At 42.6% G+C, this 21,367-nt stretch overlaps 1 protein-coding gene across 1 annotated transcript in view; it reads right to left on the reverse strand.

Moving 5' to 3' along the window:
• Window positions 1-9,312: 9,312 nt before the first annotated feature.
• Window positions 9,313-21,367, reverse strand: part of TXLNB (taxilin beta) — an 83,057-nt gene continuing 71,002 nt past the window's right edge. The window contains exons 9-11 of the mRNA XM_058430757.1: window positions 16,973-17,065; window positions 13,780-13,875; window positions 9,313-12,528 (exon numbers count right to left, since the gene is read on the reverse strand). Coding sequence (XP_058286740.1) covers window positions 11,752-12,528; window positions 13,780-13,875; window positions 16,973-17,065 — 966 coding nt within the window. The 3' untranslated portion in view covers window positions 9,313-11,751. The remainder of the gene's footprint in view (window positions 12,529-13,779; window positions 13,876-16,972; window positions 17,066-21,367) is intronic.

A 21,367-nucleotide genomic window follows, 5' to 3' on the forward strand; every position in this document is an offset into this window, starting at 1 on the left:
GCGTGGTGGCTCACACCTGTAATCCCAGTACTTTGGGAGGCTGAGGAGGGCGGATCATGAGGTCAGGAGTTTTGCCAGCCTGACCAACATGGCAGAACCCCGTCTCTACTAAAAACACAAAAATTAGCCAGGTGTGGTGGTGTGTGCCTGTAATCCCAGTTACTCAGGAGGCTGAGGCACAAGAATCGCTTGAACCCGGGAGGCGGAGGTTGAAGTGAGCCAAAATCACACCACTGCACTCCAGCCTGGAGACAGAGTGAGACTCTGTCTCAAAAACAAAACAAAATAAAACAAACAAACAAAAAAACGACAGTGAGATATTCCTATATACTTCCAAATGGCTAAAATAAAAACAACTGATACATGATGTGTAGGGAGGACATAGATCAATGGGAACACTCATACACTGGTATTGAAATAATTGTTACAATCTATTTGGAAAACTGATTGGTAGTATCTCCTATATCTGAAATAGACACATGTCATATAACCCACCAATTTATCTCCTACATATACACATAGGAAATATCATGGCAACATTATTTGTAGTGGACACTAATTGGAAACAATTCCAATGTCAGTCAACATTGGAATAGATAAGTTGTGGTATATTCATACTATAGATCACTATACGACAATGAAAATCAATGAACTACTCCTACAAGCCAAAACATGGATGAATTGCACATATATAGTTTTGATCAAAAGAAGCCAGACATAAAAGGATACCTTCACAAAGTAAAAACAAAAACAAAAAACAGCCCCCTTACACACACAAATGCACACATACACATGCACTCATCTACACACATAGGCAAAACAAATGTGCTTTTCTCTAAGAAGGAGGGAGGGGTAACCTGTAGGATGCTTGACTATGCTCTATTTCTTGACCCAGGTGGTGGGTTACATGAGAGAATTCACTTTGTAATAAATCATCATTTTTGCAATAAAGAGTTTTTAAAGGTATGTTGAGAAATTAAAATGAGAAATGAGATTTTGGAACTATTTCCATAGAAGTTAATTATTAGAATTTAGACCCCTTTTCTTTTGGTGTGCCACCATGGTGTAGCCATTCATGCTTCTTCTCATCTCTGCCATTCATTGCTGTTTGGATGCAGATGACAGCAACCCATCCAGCAATGCAAACACACCCTCTTAAAAAGGGAAACAGGCTGGGCGCAGTGGCTCACACCTGTAATCCCAGCACTTTAGGAGGCCGAGGTGGGTGGATCACCTGAATTCAGGCATTTGAGATCAGCCTGGCCAGCCTGGCCAACATAGTGAAACCCCATCTCTACTAAAAATACAAAAAATTAGCTGGGCATGGTGGTGGGCATCTGTAATCCCAGGTACTTGGGAGGCTGAGGCAGGAGAATCACTTGAACCCGGGAGGCGGAGGTTGCAGTGAGCTGAGGTCATGCCACTGCACCCCAGCCTGGACAACAAGAATGAAACTCTATCTCAAAAAAAAAAAAAAAAGGGGAAATTAATGGATCTAAAAGACCAACATGTTCCAGGGGCTGAAATATGGTTACCAGGATTGTTTCTCTTCTTGCAACTCCACTCACCTCCTCTTGGCTTGATTCTATCTGCAGGTGATTCCTCTTGGTAGGCAGAATTACAGCAGAAAAAAACCCAATAGCTAGGTTAGACCGGACCCCACTTGGTACATGTGGGCACACTGGATCGGAGTGGCTTCAGTTCACACAAACCCCCAGATAATGTATGAATAAAATTAGTGTGAAAGTGCAACTTCATGACAAGCCAAATAGTCTCCTGCCCCACTTTCAACCCAATTGCAGTCCATAAGCCCTCTTCTATGGCAGTTCTGGAGCTGCCACTGTCTTCGAACTAAACACTGTATCAAGTGTTACACTGTTTTAGGCCTGTCCCTCGAGGCCAGGACTGGGTGAGTGGGTAGGGCTCTGTGCTTGACGGCCCCATCCAGACTGCATGTATCCAGGACACGGTATTTTTTCCGAGGCAGTGACATGGGCAGGAAAAAGCAATATGTCTGCTCTTTGCTAAATAATTTTTATTTTTGCACATTAGGGAAAGATAATCAATACTTCCAAATTGCCCTTTGAAAGAACTCCTATAAATGTACAAGAAAAGGACAGATGACCCAATACCATACTGACAGTTTCTGAGTATACCCGTTTGCCCTCATCCTTTCTAATACTGGGTATTATCAGTATGAAAGTTTTGTCAGGCTAATGAGCAAAAGTGATTGCGTGTCATTTTTAAATTTTATTTATTTATTTTTTATTTATTTGTTTATTTATTTTTGAGATGGAGTTTCTCTCTTGTTGCCCAGGCTTGAGAGCAATGGCGTGGTCTCGGCTTACTGCAAACTCCACCTCCCGGGTTCAAGTGATCCTCCTGCTTCAGCCTCCCAAGTAGCTAGAATTACACGTGCCTGCCACATGTCCAGCTAATTTTTGTATTTTTAGTACAGACAGGGCTTCACCATGTTGGCCAGGCTGGTCTCAAACTCCTGACCTTAGGTGATCTGCCCACCTTGGCCTCCCAAAGTGCTGGGATTACATGTGTGAGCCACCATGCCTGGCCTGTTTATTTTTATTTACCTGATGTGTTTTAGTTATTTGTATTTCTTCTTCTACAAACTGTCCATTCATGTCCCCTGCCAGGAGCTTACAAATGAGGGTGGGACACACAGCGGGAGTGATCATCTCTGGTGGGGAGGAAAACTACCACTCACATTATTTGGGACTGCTGTGCATGATGACAATAAAAAGCAGACTGGCATGTGGTTGGTCTTATTACCATTAAATATTCTCTGATAGACAATGCACCTCCCACCCCACCTTCCATTCCCCTTGCCCACTTTCTTCTGAGTTGTTTGTCTTTTCTTATTATTTTGTACTATTTCTTTTTTTTCTGGACATTAATGGTTCATTGTATTTACTGTGACTATATTCTCCCACTCTATCCTTGACTTTTATTTATGTTTACCTATTTTGCTCCCTTTAACTTTTGAAGACAATTAATTAACATGCATGGCAGACAATTAATTTGCTATAAAAAGCTCTCCTTCTCCTTCTCCTTCCTCTGGGTATTGCTTTAAATTACTCCCAGACTGAATTGAAGGACTTCAATATCAGTTTTCTAATAATGGGCAAGGGAGAAGCCAGATGGTCCACCTACAACTATATAGCTAGTCAGTGCTAAATATTTTGGGGAGATGAATTGTATCACAGCAAAAAATCTCTTGGCACAAAGAATGAGTTATGGGCATGGCTGATGGGCCAGTAGGATCTACAATCAGTCCTGGTTTGCTACCTTCTGACTCACTGATTAAAACATAAATGGACTGGACACTATTTCTCTTTGGCTTTTGGTTCAGGGAAACTATTCAGGGGCTTGATTTCAGCTGGATAATAGCAGAGAAAAAGGAGACTGGGACTCTGCCTCCAAGGACATCACCCTAGTTAAAGATAGTAACCATCTGAAGAGCTCCTCTCCGCTTAGGCAGGCCGGAATCAATTTAGCCTGTTTGCTACCAGTTCTTGTACTCCGTGCTCTGCAGCTGGTCTCTGTGAGGAATGGCGTGGAGAATTTCTCAAGACATACTCCTTGCCTTGCCTGGGGATGGAGCTGTGAGTCCATGATGACTGTCACATTGGGCTGGTGGTACATGCAATTATTTCATGAATAGCTGACACTATACTTGCAGCCTCACACACCTGCCTGTTTGTTCAGAAGCCAAAATAGTGAGAGCCTTGTGACACTGTAAGCAAAAGAGGATTAGTTAAGCAAACAAAAGTCTGCAGCAAGATGTGATCCTATGAAAAAGTGGGTAGCCACATGACTCAAATTACACCTGCAGTGTTTCAGCTTTTCAGTTCCCAGCCCCAACACATACCCATTGTAAACTTGCATATAATCATTACCCTTACATCGGCTCCATTACTTTATTATGCATAAATACAGTTACATGCAACTACAGGCATTCATATAGAACTACATACATACAATGCACTCCCAGAAAACTACACATACCGGCACGTTTTACATACAAATACTCATACACACCCTCACACACAAGTACACACTGACACATAAATACATGAACACACAAATAACCACACATACATACCCTTAGGGGAGCATGCAGAAGGGCACGCCCTGCAATGGGGATAAGAAGCAAGCCACACCCCCATCACATGCCCTGCAATGGGGATAAGGAAACTTTTCCCATTTCAATAGTGAGTGAGTTCTCACAAGATCTGATTGTTTTATAAGCATCTGGAATTTCCCCTGCTTGAACTCACTGCATCCTGCTGCCCTGTGAAGAAGGCACCTGCATCTCCTTTGCCTTCTACCATGATTTTAAGTTTCCTGAGGCCTCCCAAGCCATGCAGAACGGTGAGTCAAACCTCTTTCCTTTATAAATTACTCAGTCTCGTGTATTTCTTCATAGCAGTGTGAAAACAGACTAATATACAGGCTCAAGCGATCCTCCTGCCTCAGCCTCCCAAGTAGCTGGGACCACAGGTGCCTGCCACCACACCTGGCTAATTTTGTAATTTTTATAGAGATGGGATTTCGCCATGTTGCTCAGGCTGATCTACAACTGCTGAGCTCAAGTGATCCTCCTGATCCACCCGCCTTGGCCTCCCAAGGTCCTGTGATTACAGACCTGAGCCACTGTGCCTGACCACCTTTATTATTCTAAAAGAAACACAAATAAGAAAACAAGGCAGCAACCCTACAAACCCTGTGTGTAAAAATTCTCCAGGTTGGAGCTGTGGTGTTAAAGTGCATTAAGGTCATCACGGGTTGGGCTTTTTATTGCTATTATGCTTCCCCAAAAGGGCTCACCAGTTTATGTCCCTCTTCCTTTCATTGTTCTTAATAGTCTTACGGTTTTATCTTATGTGTCATATCTTATCTTAAGGTCTTACCCTCTATATGATAGCTTATAGATTTGAACTCTTTCACATTATTTTTGAAAATATGTAATGTATTGGCTGGGTGCAGTGGCTCACACCTGTAATCCCAGCACTTTTGGAGGCTGAGGCAGGTGGATCAGGAGGTCAGGAGATCAAGACCATCCTGGCTAACACAGTGAAACCCCGTCTCTACTAAAGATACAAAATATTAGCTGGGTGTGGTGGCACATGCCTGTAGTCCCAGCTGCTCAGGAGGCTGAGGCAGGAGAATTGCTTGAACCCGGGAGGCGGAGGTTGCAGTGAGTCAAGATCGTGCTACTGCAGTCCAGCGCCTGGGGGATGGAGTGAGAGACTCCATCTAAAAAAAAAAGAAAAAGAAATGATGTAATGTGTCTATTCTAGATATTTTACCTATAACATATATACATATGTAATAGATACAATAGCTATCAGATTGAAAGTATTTCCCTTTTTTCCTCTTATATTGTCTTCTTGCTTGGCTTCTAGCAAGTAGTTTTTGTGTTATTTGACATAAAATGTCATCAACTGACTGTCAGTTCTGAAATAATGAGTTTTACATGTCAGTATGTTTTAGTTATGATTTGAGGTAATTGAACATTATATCACTTAAAAAAAGTCAAAGTGGAATAGACGTTGGCATGAATAGAAATCTTGGGCTCTAAAATCCAGCAGGAAGAAGGACTTGCATTTGAGTTTAGCCGAGCTTGACTGTGCTGTTGAAATAATTTATCCTTTTTGTTATCTCCTGGCAAGGTGAAGTAGCTTCGTGAATAATTTTTGTGCCATAGATCAATGAATTTCTAGGCTTATTTTGCTAGTTAAATGTTTCTACCAAATATCCTTATTCGGTGGAAACGATTCTTTTTTATAGTTTTTTCTTGTCAGGAAAGATAATACTAAGTATCCTTCGAAAATACTGGTGTGAGCCCAGGCATGGTGGCTCATGCCTGCAATCCCAGCCCTTTGGGAGGCCGAGGCGGGCAGATTACTTGAGGTCAGGAGCTTGAGACCAGTCTGGCCAACATGGTGAAACCCCGTCTCTACTAAAAATACAAAAGTTAGCCGGGCATGGTGGCAGGTGCCTGTAATCCCAGCTACTCAGGAGGCTGAGGCACGAGACTGGCTTAAACCTGGGAGGTGGAGTTTGCAGTAAGCCGAGATCACGCCACTGCACTCCAGCCTGGGCAATAGAGTGAGACTCAGTCTCACAAAAAAGAAAAAAGAAAAGAAAATATTGGTGTAAATACTCATCTATGGGACCAGAATTAAACTTAGGTCAAATTTTATACCTCCGTATTTATGTATATGTATGTGTGTGTGCATTCACATGCACATGTGACAGAAGCTAGCATTTGTAGAACTTTTATCAAGAGATACCACCAAAGAGACTTAACTTCAGTATTGAGGATACAACTTAATAGCGTTGAGAAAAATCTTTATTATCACATGAAAGCTTCTGTTCCAACAGAGTGCTCTCATGGATGATAACCTTAATTTTCAAGTTCTAAAATACAGAAATGGAAATTATTTAAACCTTGTGAAAATTGAACTCTTATGCCCCACTTCCCTGTGAAATCCTCCTCACCACTTTATGATGAGAATGAACTTCGGGGGCCAGAGTCCTTATTTTCATTTCACATCTTCCATTAGCAAATTCTTTACATTTTAAATTATTTTACTCTCCCAAATACTGGATTTAACTACTGGTTAGAGGAGAATGGGCTGGGAAAATTGTCCTGAAACCATCTGCCTCTCCTGTTTCTTGTTGGTCTTATTGAAAAGCACCATCAGTTTTACAAAGAACACGTTACTTTTATAATCTCAAAAAAGGGGGTATTTAAAACGTGTGCGTCAATACCAGGCCAAAAGGAGCAAAATCAGCCTTACGGGCAGGTCTTACCTTCTCTCCCTTCCTAGCTCACAATCCTGTTCTCACAGCATGCTAGGAAATGTGGTGCTTGAGAAGCTCCTCCCAGGTCAGTGTGGACTGAGAGAGGGAGAAGAATCAAAAGGCAGAGCAGCTGGGCCTCTTTGAGTCTTGTTCGATGAAATTCTTGGAGCAGTCAGGAGGGCTGGAGAGAGGAAAAGTGCACCGGCACCTTCTACGGTTCCTCCCTTCCTCCAGGAGGACACAGGGCAGACAAGCCTGTGGAAAACGTGGTCTCATGGTGAGAGGTGACAGCGTACTGGCCGTCCTCACAGCCCTCCCTCGCTCTCGGCGCCTCCTCTGCCTGGGCTCCCACTTTGGCGGCACTTGAGGAGCCCTTCAGCCCACCGCTGCACTGTGGGAGCCCCTTTCCGAGCTGGCCAAGGCTGGAGCCCACTCCCTCAGCTTGCAGGAGCTTGCGCGAGCGGGAACCTGGGCTGCACGCGGCGCTTGCGGGCCAGCTGGAGTTCCGGGTGGGCGTGTCCTTGGCGGGCCCTGCACTCGGAGCAGCCGGCCGGCCCTGCCGGCCCCGGGCAATGAGGGGCTTAGCACCCGGGCCAGCGGCTGCAGAGGGTGTACTGGGTCCCCCAGCAGTGCCAGCCCAGCGGCGCTGCGCTCGATTTCTCGCCGGGCCTTAGCTGCCTTCCCTTGGGGCAGGGTTCGTGACCTGCAGCAGCCATGCCTGAGCCTCCCACCCCCTCCATGGGCTCCTGTGCGGCCCGAGCCTCTACTACGAGCGCCACCCCCTGCTCCACGGGGCCCAGTCCCATCGATCACCCAAGGGCTGAGGAGTGCAGGCCCACGGCACGGGACTGGCGGGCAGCTCCACCTGCAGCCCCGGTGCAGGATCCACTGGGTGAAGCCAGCCGGGCTCCTGAGTCTGGTGGGGCCTTGGAGAACCTTTATGTCTAGCTGAGGGATTGTAAATACACCAATTGGCACTCTGTATCTAGCTCAAGGTTTGTAAACACACCACTCAGCACCCTGTGTCTAGCTCAAGGTTTGTGAGTGCACCAGTCGACACTCTGTATCTAGCTACCCTGGTGGGGCCTTGGAGAACCTTTATGTCCACACTCTGTACCTAGCTAATCTGGTGGGGATGTGAGGAACCTTTATGTCTAGCTCAGGGATTGTAAACCCACCAATCAGTGCCCTGTCAAAACAGACCACTGGGCTCTACCAATCAGCAGGACGTGGGTGGGGCCAGATAAGAGAATAAAAGCAGGCTGCCCACGCCCCAGCGGCAACCCGCTGGGGTCCCTTTCCACACTTGGAAGCTTAGTTCTTTCTCTCTTTGTCATAAATCTTGCTACTGCTCACTCTTTGGGTCCATGCTGCCTTAAGAGCTGTAACACTCACCGCGAAGGTCTGCAACTTCACTCCTGAAGCCAGCGAGACCACGAGCCCACCGGGAGGAACGAACAACTCCAGACGTGCTGCCTTAAGAGCTGTAACACTCACCGCGAAGGTCTGCAGCTTCACTCCTGAAGCCAACGAGACCATGAGCCCACCTGGCGGAACGAACAACTCCAGACGCGCTGCCTTAAAAGCTGTAACACTCACCGCGAAGGTGTGCAGCTTCACTCCTGAAGCCAGCGAGACCACGAGCCCACCAGAAGGAAGAAACTCCGAACACATCTGAACATCAAAAGGAACAAACTCCAGACGCACCACCTTAAGAGCTGTAACACTCACCGCGAGGGTCCGCCCGCGGCTTCATTCTTGAAGTCAGTGAGACCAAGAACCCACAAATTCCAGACACAATGGGAGGTTGGTACTGAGAAACAGATCAGCCACGTGAGCACTGTCCACCAGCGCTGCAGGGCCAGGCAGAGAAGTCTGGGTTTTGTTTTCTTATTAGCCCTGGGCGCTCCGTTTCCAGTGCTTTTCTCTTGTAGGCCTCAGTGAGATTTTTTCTTTTTTTGAGACAGGGTCTCACTCTGTCACCCAGGCTGGAGTACAGTGGCATGATCATGGCTCACTGCAGCCCCAACCTTCCAGGCTCAAGCCATCCTCCTGCCTCAGCTTCCCAGGTGGCTGGGACCAGAGGCGTGTGCCACTATGTCTGGCTAATTTAAAAAAAAAAAAATTTATGTAGAGATGGGGGTTTTACTATGTTGCCTAGGCGGGTCTTGAACTCCCAGGCTCAAGTGATGCTCCCACCTTAGTTTCCAAAGTGCTGGGATTATAGACGTGAGCCACCATGCCTGGCCTCCGTGATTTTTAACTGTAGCCTCATTGTTATTTCTCCCTCCCTTTCTCTCTCTGTCTCTGTCACACACACACACACACACACACACACCAATGTCTTCAAAGTGTTGACTACACGTAATTCTATTTAGTGACCAAAAAATTAACTACAGAATAAAACCATAATTTTCATTAGGTATTGTTGAAACATAGAAGTAATAAAAATAGATCAAAGTTAAAAAGATGACTACTAGAGAATTTGGGAAGAGAAGTACCTTTTTAATAGATACATAAATTACAGTTATTTAGAAAACAATAACTTTAGTGTTTCTAGAAAGTAGATGGCATTTCTAAAAAATAGTTACATACACTTGATAAAGAACAGATATTCCTTCTGAATTTAGAACTTTATGAGTTGTTATAATTAGTAAGGCTGAATTTTAACACAAAGGACTATAATAAAACATTCTTTGAATATTAAAATAATTCCCCCAAAACCTATATTAAGCTTTACAAATTTCAGGCAAGTCATTCCATCTGAAACTCTGTCCAAGATATACGTGGCTGTGAGTAATGTGTTTCTGTGAAAGTCTTTTGGATGAAAATAATGAACTTTGGGTTTTAGAATATTTGATTTACTGCCTTCGGGTTCCTCTCCTGCCTGTTTCTCTTGCTAAACATTCAGACTGAGACTTTACTATGACTAATCTTACTCCATTCTTGGACATTCTGCCTCTGCAGTGGGGAAGGAGACCCTCCTGGATTATGGTGAATATTTAGCTCTGAATCAAATGAATGTTTAAATCTCTAAGACTTGCAGTAATGTTGAATTTGGCTGGTTACCCTGTGGTTATAATATTTTAAGCCTTTAAAAATATACAGATTCTCAAATAGCGACAAGCTTTTTTCCTGATTTTTTTTCCTGCCTAGCAACTTTGCTATTATCCTCAGTGTCTACTTCAAACAAACTGTATGCAGTTTACAATTCTTGTAGCATATGGTTGCTGCCTACAAGTACTTTGTGTGCCTTGGCAAACAGCCACATGCAACATTGAAGAATGGTTTCCTGGATGAGTACTAGAGAATTTTGTTTCTATCCATTTTTCTACTTGAGTTCAACTTTTAAGATGGGGTTGGGTTAGATATTGTTTCTTTCTTCCCTTCTCCTTCCTTCCTTTCTTCCTTCCCTTTCCTCTCTCTCCTTTCCTGTTTCATTGTTGCAGCTATCCTTCACCCTAGGTAATTTATGTTGTCAGTATCATTAGAGGTTCTCATCAAGCAATGTTAATGTAATACTCATATTGACAACCCCAAGTGTTTCTAGCTTTTGCTTTCTCCTGAATCCTCACCTATATTTCAAATCATTTTGATTAAGATCCATTGGTTTTTTGTTTTGTACTTCTGGCCTGAAGAGAAATCCTCATGGCAGAAAAAGTGTTGGTTTGTAAGCCTCATCACTGATATTGAGACCCAGTGTAGATATCTGTTTCGGAAAAACAATAGGTTTATTTAGCATTAATTGAGATGAGGGCTGGGTGTAATTTCCTGCTGCAAAGGAGAAATTGGGAAGGAAGGAGCAGAAGCTTTTAGAATATAGACTGGGTCTGACAGCAAGATATGAATATTCTGTCTTGAGACATTGGTAGTGCAAGAGGTAGGGGATCAAAGCACAGGCCCTTCTTAGTGTGAGGTCCCTTAACCCCTCAGTCCCTAGCTCCCTTTCCCACTTCCAACCCTTTTCCTTGCAGGAAGCCTGGAATGGGATGCCCTGGCACATGAGGGGGCGGCAAAGCAATGGGCTGAGAAGTGTAGGAGAAGCAGCTGCAAGAGGTGAGCTTGTGTTCTCTTTTCTGTTTTGGGCTCCTTGTGGCCATCTTTGTGTCCATGCTGTCTGCACAGATTGCAGTCTGCTTTTCTGCCATTTGATCAACTGGTTGAATTCATTTATCTACCATTGGGTTACTTGTTTTTGCCCAACATAATGATAGCCTAAGTACAGTCCAAACTCACTTCGGATTTATAGAGCATTAGTCTACCATAGTCCCAAGTGCAAGTAAGAGATCATTTTTTGATTAGCATCTAAATATTCTGCATTGAGAAAAATGCATTAAGGGGTGAGAGAAATGTATGTGTAATAATGCATTTATATATACATATAAATATATACGTGCATATATGTATATAAACACATATTCACACATCTATACATATGTGTATATATACATATAAATATACACATATGTATATATTATGTATATGTATAGTTTAAATGTAACCTGGACATCCATAAATTACTATGGAACTTATTAAACTATATATCCAAATAAGCAGAACATCACATTTTCAGTATTTATATATTGCAGTGGAAGTCTTTAAACATCAAATCTTACTGGTGATTAACAAATTTAAGTATTATCTTAACAGAAAAGTAATATAAATTTGCTATCTGTATGTTTTGTTGCCCTTTGGGAAAATTATACTGTCAACCAGTGTTAAATAGAAAACCTTCAAATCAGTTATAAATTGACAACAAATAGCAAAGTCTGAATCAATGTGTTCTGCCTAACATTAAAAAATGTCTTGATCCTAATTCTCTTCCATTTGACATCTCTAGCCCTTAATGCCTTTTTCAGAAGTCAATCTGTTATGCTGAATATGCAAAGAGGCAGGAAGAAGCCTCTGAAGGCACGGCGAGGCTTAGTCGACGCCTTGCAGATTGGTGTTAGCCACATTGCGCGGCTGGGCCCCTGCTGGCAGCTCCTCTGCTGCTGCTGGTGGGGGCTGCCTACTGGGCTCGCATGCAGGCACCATGGCTGCAACGTGCTCTTCTGCTGTGCATGCTGGAGCAGGCACATCTGCCTCCATCTCCTGTAGGGAGGCGTCGGTGGGAGCCTGTGGGGCCTGACCGGAAGCTTCTGCCTCTGGCTTCCAGGATTGTTGATCAGCCTGTGCGCCAACAGGGAGACCCTCGCATTGGGTTTCTTCTCCCAACACGGCAGGAGAATTACTGGCCTTGGAGGGAGGTTCAGCCTCACTGCCTCCTTCGGCTTCAGCCTGAGGAGTTAGGGGAGGCAGGGGACTCTCTGAATCCCGTGAAGGGATCAGAGGGGATTGCTCTGGCTCCTTGAGAGCGGCGTCACCACTCTCCTGGGAACTGCCGATTTCGGGTTGGGTTTCTTTGGACTGATGCGGGGTTGACTCTGGATGATGAATTATCATGAAGGCTGTGGCCAGATTTTTCACAGCGGTTTGGACACTATTAACCTCCTCTGCGTCAATCTCTTGATCCACAGAGACATTTGACTCTGGCTCTTCATCGGAGGTGTGCTGACTTTGGTCATCCTTTTCAGATATTTTTGCGTCTCTAATTTTTTTGTAGAGTTCGTTTCTCTCTTCTTGTAAAGCACGGCAGAGGTTCTCTAGCCTCCCAATTTTCATCACGAAGCACTCATATTCTTTAGCTCTCAGTGCTTTCTGTGGTGTGAAAACACACGCACATACACACACACATGAAATGACATGATAAGCAAAATGTCTAGGATGCTCTCTGGAAACAAGCAAAACTATTTGTCCCAGAATTTGTCTACTAGAGGCTGAACAGACGCTTGGTCATGGACGTCACTTCCTTTTTTTTTTTTTTTTTTTGGCATTGTGTACTAGACTGGTAGATTTTTTAATCACCATAGCCTATTCATTGGGAAAGAAAGATGGTCAGGCTTCCTTCTGCTTTGGTCCATAGCCTCTCAAATCTTATGGATGAATTTTCTGCTTCTGAGACTTAGAAGGTAGAAGCAAGACTTGTGGCAAGATAAATGAGATGGATTGGGACTTGGGTTTCAGCAATGCCTTCCTTATCTATTCTATGAATAAACTGCTATGTGCTAATCCCAGCGGCCACTTGATTTATGTTGATGAGTAATATCTCTTTGGAATTGGTTGCAATTTGAGAAGAATTGTTAGAACAGTAATTATAACATAGAAATTCACCATATACTAATTCATGATGCTGGCTGCTCAAACGGTTCAATTTTTTCCTCTAGAAATGTCTATTTGTGCATGAAAATGTTCCTGATTATCTCACTCCTTCACCTCACCTCTAAGCTACTCTGTCCCTTTGAGACCTTTTTTTCTCCACTCGTTATACATGGAGAGACCTTCACCTGTAAGCCCTACTTCTCGGGTCAGGGGCCATGTATCTTTTCCTTTGTACTCTCAAAACCTACTTGGAGCCTGGCATGAGATCAGTATTTAAATGTCTATTGGAGGAATTAAAAAGATATCTCCATATCTGTTTATATTAGAAAATAGCACGTGCACTGGACGCTTGGGCTGGTGTCTTCTCACAGTATGTTCAAATCAACTAATTAATTTATTCAGCACCTGTTATGTGTCAGACACTGGGGAAATTTAAAGTAAAATAAGACACTCATCCTACCTTTAAGGAATTCACAGCCCTTAAAGGGGACAGCTGCCCTGGGTACAGCTATAGAATCAACAGGTAAGCATGTGACTTAGGGTCACAAAACTCTTTGTGAGTCTGGACCTGATTCTAAATGACCTTTGCTCTTATTATACTTATTACAATTTAAAATGTCACATCCTGCCACACCAAATTCAGCTCTTTTTCACACATAACCATTTGTACTATTAGGTTATAATTGTATCATAAGTCTGAATATTTTGAGTAGACAGAGAGGATTAAAGCTAAGGGAGAAACTTCCTCACCTCTTCAATCATGTCCAACAGAGCTTTGTTACAGTTCTCAAATCGGGCTTTCCATGTGGCTGTGTCCTTTTCCAGCTTCTTCATTTTCTTAGTTGTCTACAGAAATTAGAGTGAGTGTGTGTTAATCTTGAAGAGTTAACATATCAAGGAAGCTATTAGCTCCACATGTGAGACCAGGAGAAGTCCTTTTGTTACCAGCTGCTGAAGCAAACAAATGTTCAATGTCAAGAATGAAGATTGCAGCAGAGTCATGATTTATTTCTGAGCCATCTAGGGCAGTGGTGAGCAAACTTATTTGCACCTGAGCCAATTCAGGAAACGGGAAATGACTTAGGGGCACATGGTTTTGTCACTGCTTTTTCTTTCATTTAAAAGAATATCTTTATGGAGTTCCGTGAACAAGCCTGTAATTTAGGATATTTACTGTATTGAATAGAAGACTATCACAGTGGGAAAGCTGGTATGGCCTTTTTAGCCATTAAAATGTTGATAATATCTGGGCACATCTGAGAAGTAGCTACACAAAAGCAGTCTCTGTATTTTCTGGGTCTTTACATTTATAGAGTGAGGTAGAGTTCACAAAATGTGATTACATGCATTATTTATTTTACCCCCATTTTATAAATGGAGAAACCGAAGTTTGGAGAGGTAGAGTAATATTTAGGTGAATTAACAGAATAGTGGGGCTGCCATTATTTTATTTCATTTAGTGAAGCATATAGAATGTCTGGTGGTCACCAGGCCCTGGGCTGGGTGCGAGGAAGTAAGAAGTGAATAAAATGCAGCCTGTCTTTTTCGAACCTGAGGCTACTCACATTCTTGTTTGTAGGATCTCTTCTTTGTTTGGATGAAGTGGAGAACAAGGCATGTACTCAGGTGCAGTTTTCTTGTATGAAACATAGCTGGGCACTCGCTGCTTGGTGCCAAGCTGCCTGAAGCTGGGTACCCACGGAGACCAGAGGCTGCGCCCAAGACTGTCAGCCCCTGGCTCTATGGACAAGCTAGGTTTTTAATTTTGATCATATTTTAATTTAGTTAGTAGTTTGTAAACTTCTTTTTTTTCTTGTTTTTTGTTTTTGTTGTTGTTGTTTGTTTGTTTTTCACTCTTTTGCCCAGGCTGGAGTGCAATGGCGTGATCTTGGCTCACTGCATACTTTGCCTCCCGAGTTCAAGCGATTCTCCTGCCTCAGCCTCCTGAGTAGCTGGGATTACAGGCGCCTGCCACCACATCCGGCTAATTTTTTGTATTTTCAGTAGAAACAGGGTTTCTCCATGTTGGCCAGGCGGTCTTGAACTCCTGAAGTGATCCACCCGCCTCAGCCTCCCAAAATGCTGGGATTGCAGGCATGAGCCACTGCGCCCAGCCAGTTGTTTGTAAACTTTAAGGTCATCAATCTTTTTAAGAATGGTGAAAGCTATGGGACCACACTTCACAAAAATGTGCATATGTGCATCATTGTTTTTTGTAATTTCTAGAGAGTTCTCAGATAAACTACTAATGTCCATAAATGGACCCAAGATTAAGAACTCCTGATTTAATATTTATTCCACTCTTAAAACTACATAATTTTGAAAAACACTTTTTCCTGTTCTAATTTATTCCAATCTTAAAATGCTAGAATTTCAAAAAAAAATTAAGAAAATGGATAGTTCCATTCTGAAGTGGGAGAACTGTAACATTTAACAAGTGTCAATCTTCTTCAGATTGCTCATTGTAAAATTTATCATAATATTTTAAAAATATATTTTAAGAGGATGTTTTCTACACTTCAAAACCATTAATGCCTATCCCTGTTTAGAAACAGTTCTGATGGCTGATTTTGTGTTGGGAAGACACTGAACAAGCTTTAAACATTACATTAAATTATAATACTGGCACCTTATATTTGAAAAATATACGTAAAAAGTTAAAATCCCTTCCAAAATGTATAATTTAACTTCACAATCTTGTGAGTTAGGCAGGGAAAGTAGTATCTGCATGGATTTAAAAAAATTAGAGGCCAGGCATGGTGGCTCATGCCTGTAATCCCAGCACTTTGAGAGGCCGCGGAGGGGGAAATAACATGAGGTCAGGAGTTCGAGACCAGCCTGACTAACACTGTGAAACCCCGTCTTTACTAAAAATATGAAATTAGCCGGACATGGTGGTACATGCCTGTAATCCCAGCTACTCGGGAGACTGAGGCAGGAGAATTGCTTGAACCCAGAAGGCAGAGGTTGCAGTGAGCCAAGATCATACCATTGCACTCCAGCCTGGGCAACAAGAGCGAAATTCCATCTCAAAAAAAAAAAAAATTAGATTCAGGAAGTTAAGTGAATTGATGAGTAAGACCACTTGATGAGAAAGAACACACCAGAATTGAATTCAGGCTTTCATCTTCTCATTCAAGGCTCTGTCAGTTACATTACATTAATTACGTAAGTTAAATTCTCTTCTAAGAAGGTTCTTATAAGATGGTATTTCCTATTCTAACATTCTACTTTTGTATATTTATATAGAAGTTTTTTTGTTTTTTTGTGTTTTTGTTTTGAGACAGAGTCTCACTCTGTTGCCCAGGCCGGAGTGCAGTGGCATGATCTCACTCGCTGCAACCTCTGCCTCCCAGGTTCAAGCGATTCTCCTGCCTCACCCTCCTGAGTAGCTGGGACTACAGGCACATGCCACCACGCCTGGCTAATTTTTGTGTTTTTAGTAGAGACGGGGTTTCACCATCTTGGCCAGGCTGGTCTCAAACTCCTGACCTTGTGATCCACATGCCTCGGGCTCCCAAAGTGCTGGGATTACAGGCGTGAGCCACCGCATCTGGCCAAAAGTTTTTTTTTTTGTTTGTTTGTTTGTTTTTTAATTCTTAGAAGGTTGTATTTTGACTTCAGTGTATACACACCATAATGTTAAATTGCTAGCTCTGGTCTTTTTTTTTTTTTTTTTTTTTAAGTTATCCATGGGTTAGAAAAAGAACTATTCTTCCTCAGAGTGAAAATGTAACCTAGAATTTTTGGACTCCTGCTCAGATTAATTCACTAGATACTTACCAATTTAAAAATACAGCCCAAACCTCATTCCTACCTATAAACATTTCATTACTTCGCAAAATGCACCAAAATATCTTAGTGAGAGAAAAAGGAAACCAAAGGAAATTTGCCTGTCAAAATAGAAAATGTCAATATTTTGTTGGTGATAAGCAATACTCACTTTGTCCATTTCCTGTTTGAACGTGGCAAACACCTCGTTGCTTTTAGTTAGTGTGCTCTGGAATTCTTCAAACCTTCCTGAGTAGAGAGTGAGCTGTGAACAGAGGAAAGAGTGGATCTTTCAGAATACTTCCAGAAGAAAACATGTCATTGTTCATTATTTAAAGGAATTCTCAATATAGTATTAGTAATATGTTTAATTATTTTATTTACTACAACATTAACCTAGGCCAGTGAGCATGATTGAAATGCTTCTTTAAAGAAAAATGGAAAAATAGTCCGAGCGCAGTGGCTCATGCCTGTAATGCCAGCACTTTGGGAGGCCAAGGCAGATGGATCGCCTGAGGTCAAGAATTTGAGACCAGGAGAATGACGTGAACCTGGGAGGCGGGGCTTGCAGTGAGCCGAGATCATGCCACTGCACTCCAGCCTGGGCGACAGAGTGGGACTACGTCTCAAAAAAAAAAAAAAAGAGTTTGAGACTATTCTGGCCAACATGGTGAAACCCCGTCTCTACTAAAAATACAAAAATTAGCCGGGCGTGGTGGTGGGCACCTGTAATCCCAGCTACTTGGGATGCTGAGGCAGGAGCATCACTTGAACCCAGGAGGCGGGGGTTGCAGTAAGCCGAGATCACGCCATTGCACTCCATCCTGGGCAACAAGAGCAAAACTCTGTCTCCAAAAAAAAAAAAAAAAAAAAGAAAAAAATGTTATTTCATTATATTAAAACTTTTATCAACATTTATTGAGTACTACGTGCACGGACTGTATGTACAAAAGTATTTAACCCATGGATCTGCATTTGAGGGACCTGCACTTCTAATGGGAAGACCATCTCAAAGACAACTTGACTATGGGACAATGGCTACAAAGTCAATCAAGGACAGTGGGTGATCGGAGAAGGTGAGCGTGGCAGGTGATCATGTGAGCCACATGTTTATGGAGAAGGTAAACATGGAACTTGGTCTTGAAGGAAGGGAAAAAATAGACAAATGAAAAGACGTGATAAAGGCAATGTGGGCTGGACACGGACGAGGGCCGTTGCCGTGATGCAGGTTGTACGCCACTCTAGGCAGTTGGCATTTCTGTTTCAGACATCAGAGTTTTGTATGTTTATGAATATAGCATTCTAGCCAATAGCAGTTAAATGTCCCTTTTTATCAAAATCAGTTTATTACATCAGTTTTCCACAGATGGAAGTAATGAGTCTTGAAAAAGAGATGCCTTTTTTTAATTTGCAGAGAAGCGTTGTATGGGTTTGCATTTGCCAAGTATGTGGCTCACCATAGAGATATAGCGAGGAGCATTTGTATCGCCAAGTCCTTAATTCCAGTGCTTGCATTCGGGGTGGAAATGGGGCAACACAGGGAAGGAAAGTGTGTAAATACTTGATCGTTAATGACAGTGATAAAATATTAAAATCTTGTCTTTGAAAATAATATTAGGGTAGCATGTTTTGAATGAGAGAGGATTTAGTATGGATGAGTCAGATTGGTCAAGCCTCAATTTTCAAATGAATCTTTGGTACTCTTGAGTGTCCAGAATAGTGCCAAGTCTTCAAATGGGTATAACATTTTCATACAACATATTTTTTTTGTATGAAGAAGCAGACTTGCAGCATCCATCAATAAACAAGGGCCCTGGCTGCACTGGATAGACCAGGAAGGCTGGGTTATCAACTGGAAGGAAGGCACCGACTGGTGTTATCAGTGAGACTGTCTTTTTTAAAGTACAGAAAGCACCCTGAATGAAAGCTGGCAGATTGGAGAGTTTCCAGTCTTGGGGTGTGGGTGTGAGAGGGAATATGTATGAGTCAAACAACCCCTAGAGCCCAGAAAATTGCTTATCTAGAATGGGTTTTCCCCAATAATTTGGAGTAGTGGAGATTTTACTGCAGTAGACAGCAATGATAACATAAATCATTTCCATAGAATACAGATTATCCAAAGAAAAGCCAAATGACAGCTGATCATCATTTTGAAATCTCTCATTTAGTACTGTGAGTATGTGACAGAACCAAAATTTGTTTCTCATGATTCCTTGACACACAGATTAAAGAAGACAGAGTAAAGGGGCATCAAGGAATTCATGGCCAAGAAGGGGCTCTAGGGTTTTACACACACAGAGAGACACACACACTCTCTCTCTCCCACATACACACACACACACACACACGCATGGTGCATAAGACAATATTTACTGTGGTTTTTTTTTTCTTTCTTTTAAGGGACAGTCTGATTCTGTCACCCAGGCTAGAGTGCAATTGTGTGATTCTAGGTCACTGCAGCCTCAACCTCCTGGGCTTAAGGGATCCTCCTGCATCAGCCTCCAGAGTTGCTAGGATACAGGCACATGCCACCATGCCTGGCTTTTTTTTTTTTTTTTTTTTTTTTTTCCACACAGGCTGGTCTCAAACTCCTGGCCTCAAGCAATCCTCCTGCCTCAACATCCCAAAGTGTTGGCATTACAGGCATGAGCCACTGTACCCAGCCAATCATGTGCAAGGCACTCTGACATATTCTGTTCAACTGTGTTTTCTTTTTTTTTTTTTTTCAAAATACTGGTTGGAATCCACTGTGGGCCAGAATTAATTTCAGGGCCCACAAATGGGTCAGACCTCTTGGTCTGAGATACTGTGCCCTAGGGTTAGCTCTTGGGGACTGGCTACCTATCCTGTACATCATCCATTGGCCTAGGGTGGGAACAACTACCCCCAGCAGATTCTGGTCACCTTTTATCACAAAAATCTTTTCATTTGTATTCTCAGCCCGGCCTCTTTTAACTTTTTCCTTAATTTCTCCCCATTCTTTTTCCAACTTATCAGTAACTCTAGCAGAGTTACATAGAGGCCTCAGACACTGTGGTCTCCTGAGCTGGTCCTCCCAATCCCTCTTGCAGCACTGTAGTTGCGGGCTGCAGACAGACGGGGCAGGAGTGAGCACGTGTCTAGTCCATCTCACAGATGCAGCCTTGTTGGAATCAGCAAGAACAACCACCCCCAGGACTTCAGCCTCAATATGAGCTAACAGGCATTAAAAGCCCTCGGGTTTGATTGTCTTCACTTAACTGGGTAAGGCTGTCATCATGTCTTACTTTTCCATTTGTACCTGTTAGATTTTTCCATCGTGTCTCAAAGTAAAGGCTTTAAAAAAGAAAAAGGCAGAATGTTCTTTGTGGTGTATTAACTGGGTGTATTAATTTGTTTCCTTTTCTTATGTTTTCTTGTTGCTGGCTCATGAGCATGGAGAAGACAGACACACCCAGAGTTCTGAGAAGTAGTGTCTTGATTCATCACCAGCTCTTCTGTGCTTTTTCTAGTTATGGTTTTCATTTTTGCTTTCTATTAAAAAAATTAATTGTAGTAAAATACACATAACACAAAAGTTACCATCCTAACCATTTTTAAGTGTATAGTTCAGAATTGCTAAGTATATTTCCAGTGTGGTGCAACCAATCTCCAGAACTTTTTCCATCTTGCAAAATGGAAACTTTATACACATTAAACAACAATTCCCCATTTCTTCCTTCCAGTGACCAGTCTAACATTTTGCTTTTCTTCCTATTTGACCTCTCTGTCTGGTGGCAAAAACTATGGATTTCTCAGATAACTCTAACACTCTCCTAAACGTTTGTACTTCTTGTTTACTAAATGAATATTTGTTTGGTAGTGTCTTCCCTCTCACTATCGTGCTGACAGGATACATGTTTGGTTTCGTGTGTCATGTTCCCAGTCTCACTTTGGTATTTCACAGAGCCAGGGAAGGACATCCAGAGGTCATGCACAGCATTTCCCCTGCCAGAGGCAGAAATAGAAACAAACTCTTCTATGATTAGAACAACAACAAAAATTGCATCAATTTTTCACTGAGCACCAAATTTTAATTACAGACATTCATAGAGATGGGAAACAACTGTGTCCAGGAATCGTCTTGGTGAACCTGTGAGATTTGGTTTGGGAGTAAGTCCTATGACAAGAACAGGTGCAGCAGTGCTCTTCTCTCACCTGTAGAGGTATGGGGAGGATTTCAGACTTTAAAGACTCTGATTACATGCTTTCCACAATTTACCCACTCATCTTTCTCCTTGGGCAGTATTTTGTGTCCACATCAGATATTGCTGACTTCCCACATCTGCTACTGTCTTCACCCTTGTTGATCCAAAGAACACTATTTTGTAGTGACAATTGTATCCCATTGATCATCTCTGACATTAATTCTGTTGCCTTGGCTTGTATAATTGAAAGCCAGGCATCGCTTCCTTAAGTGAGAAGCCTGCCCCCAACTGGCCAGCAGTTGTCTTATGACTGAAAAGTGACTTTTCCAGGAAAATAACATAATCTGTCCTTGATAATTCTGTTGCCCAGACCTTAGAAATGAGGCCTTGGCCTTGGCCTC

Source organism: Hylobates moloch, unplaced genomic scaffold (assembly GCF_009828535.3).
Source record: "Hylobates moloch isolate HMO894 unplaced genomic scaffold, HMol_V3 SCAFFOLD_2, whole genome shotgun sequence".
Lineage (NCBI taxonomy): Eukaryota > Metazoa > Chordata > Mammalia > Primates > Hylobatidae > Hylobates > Hylobates moloch.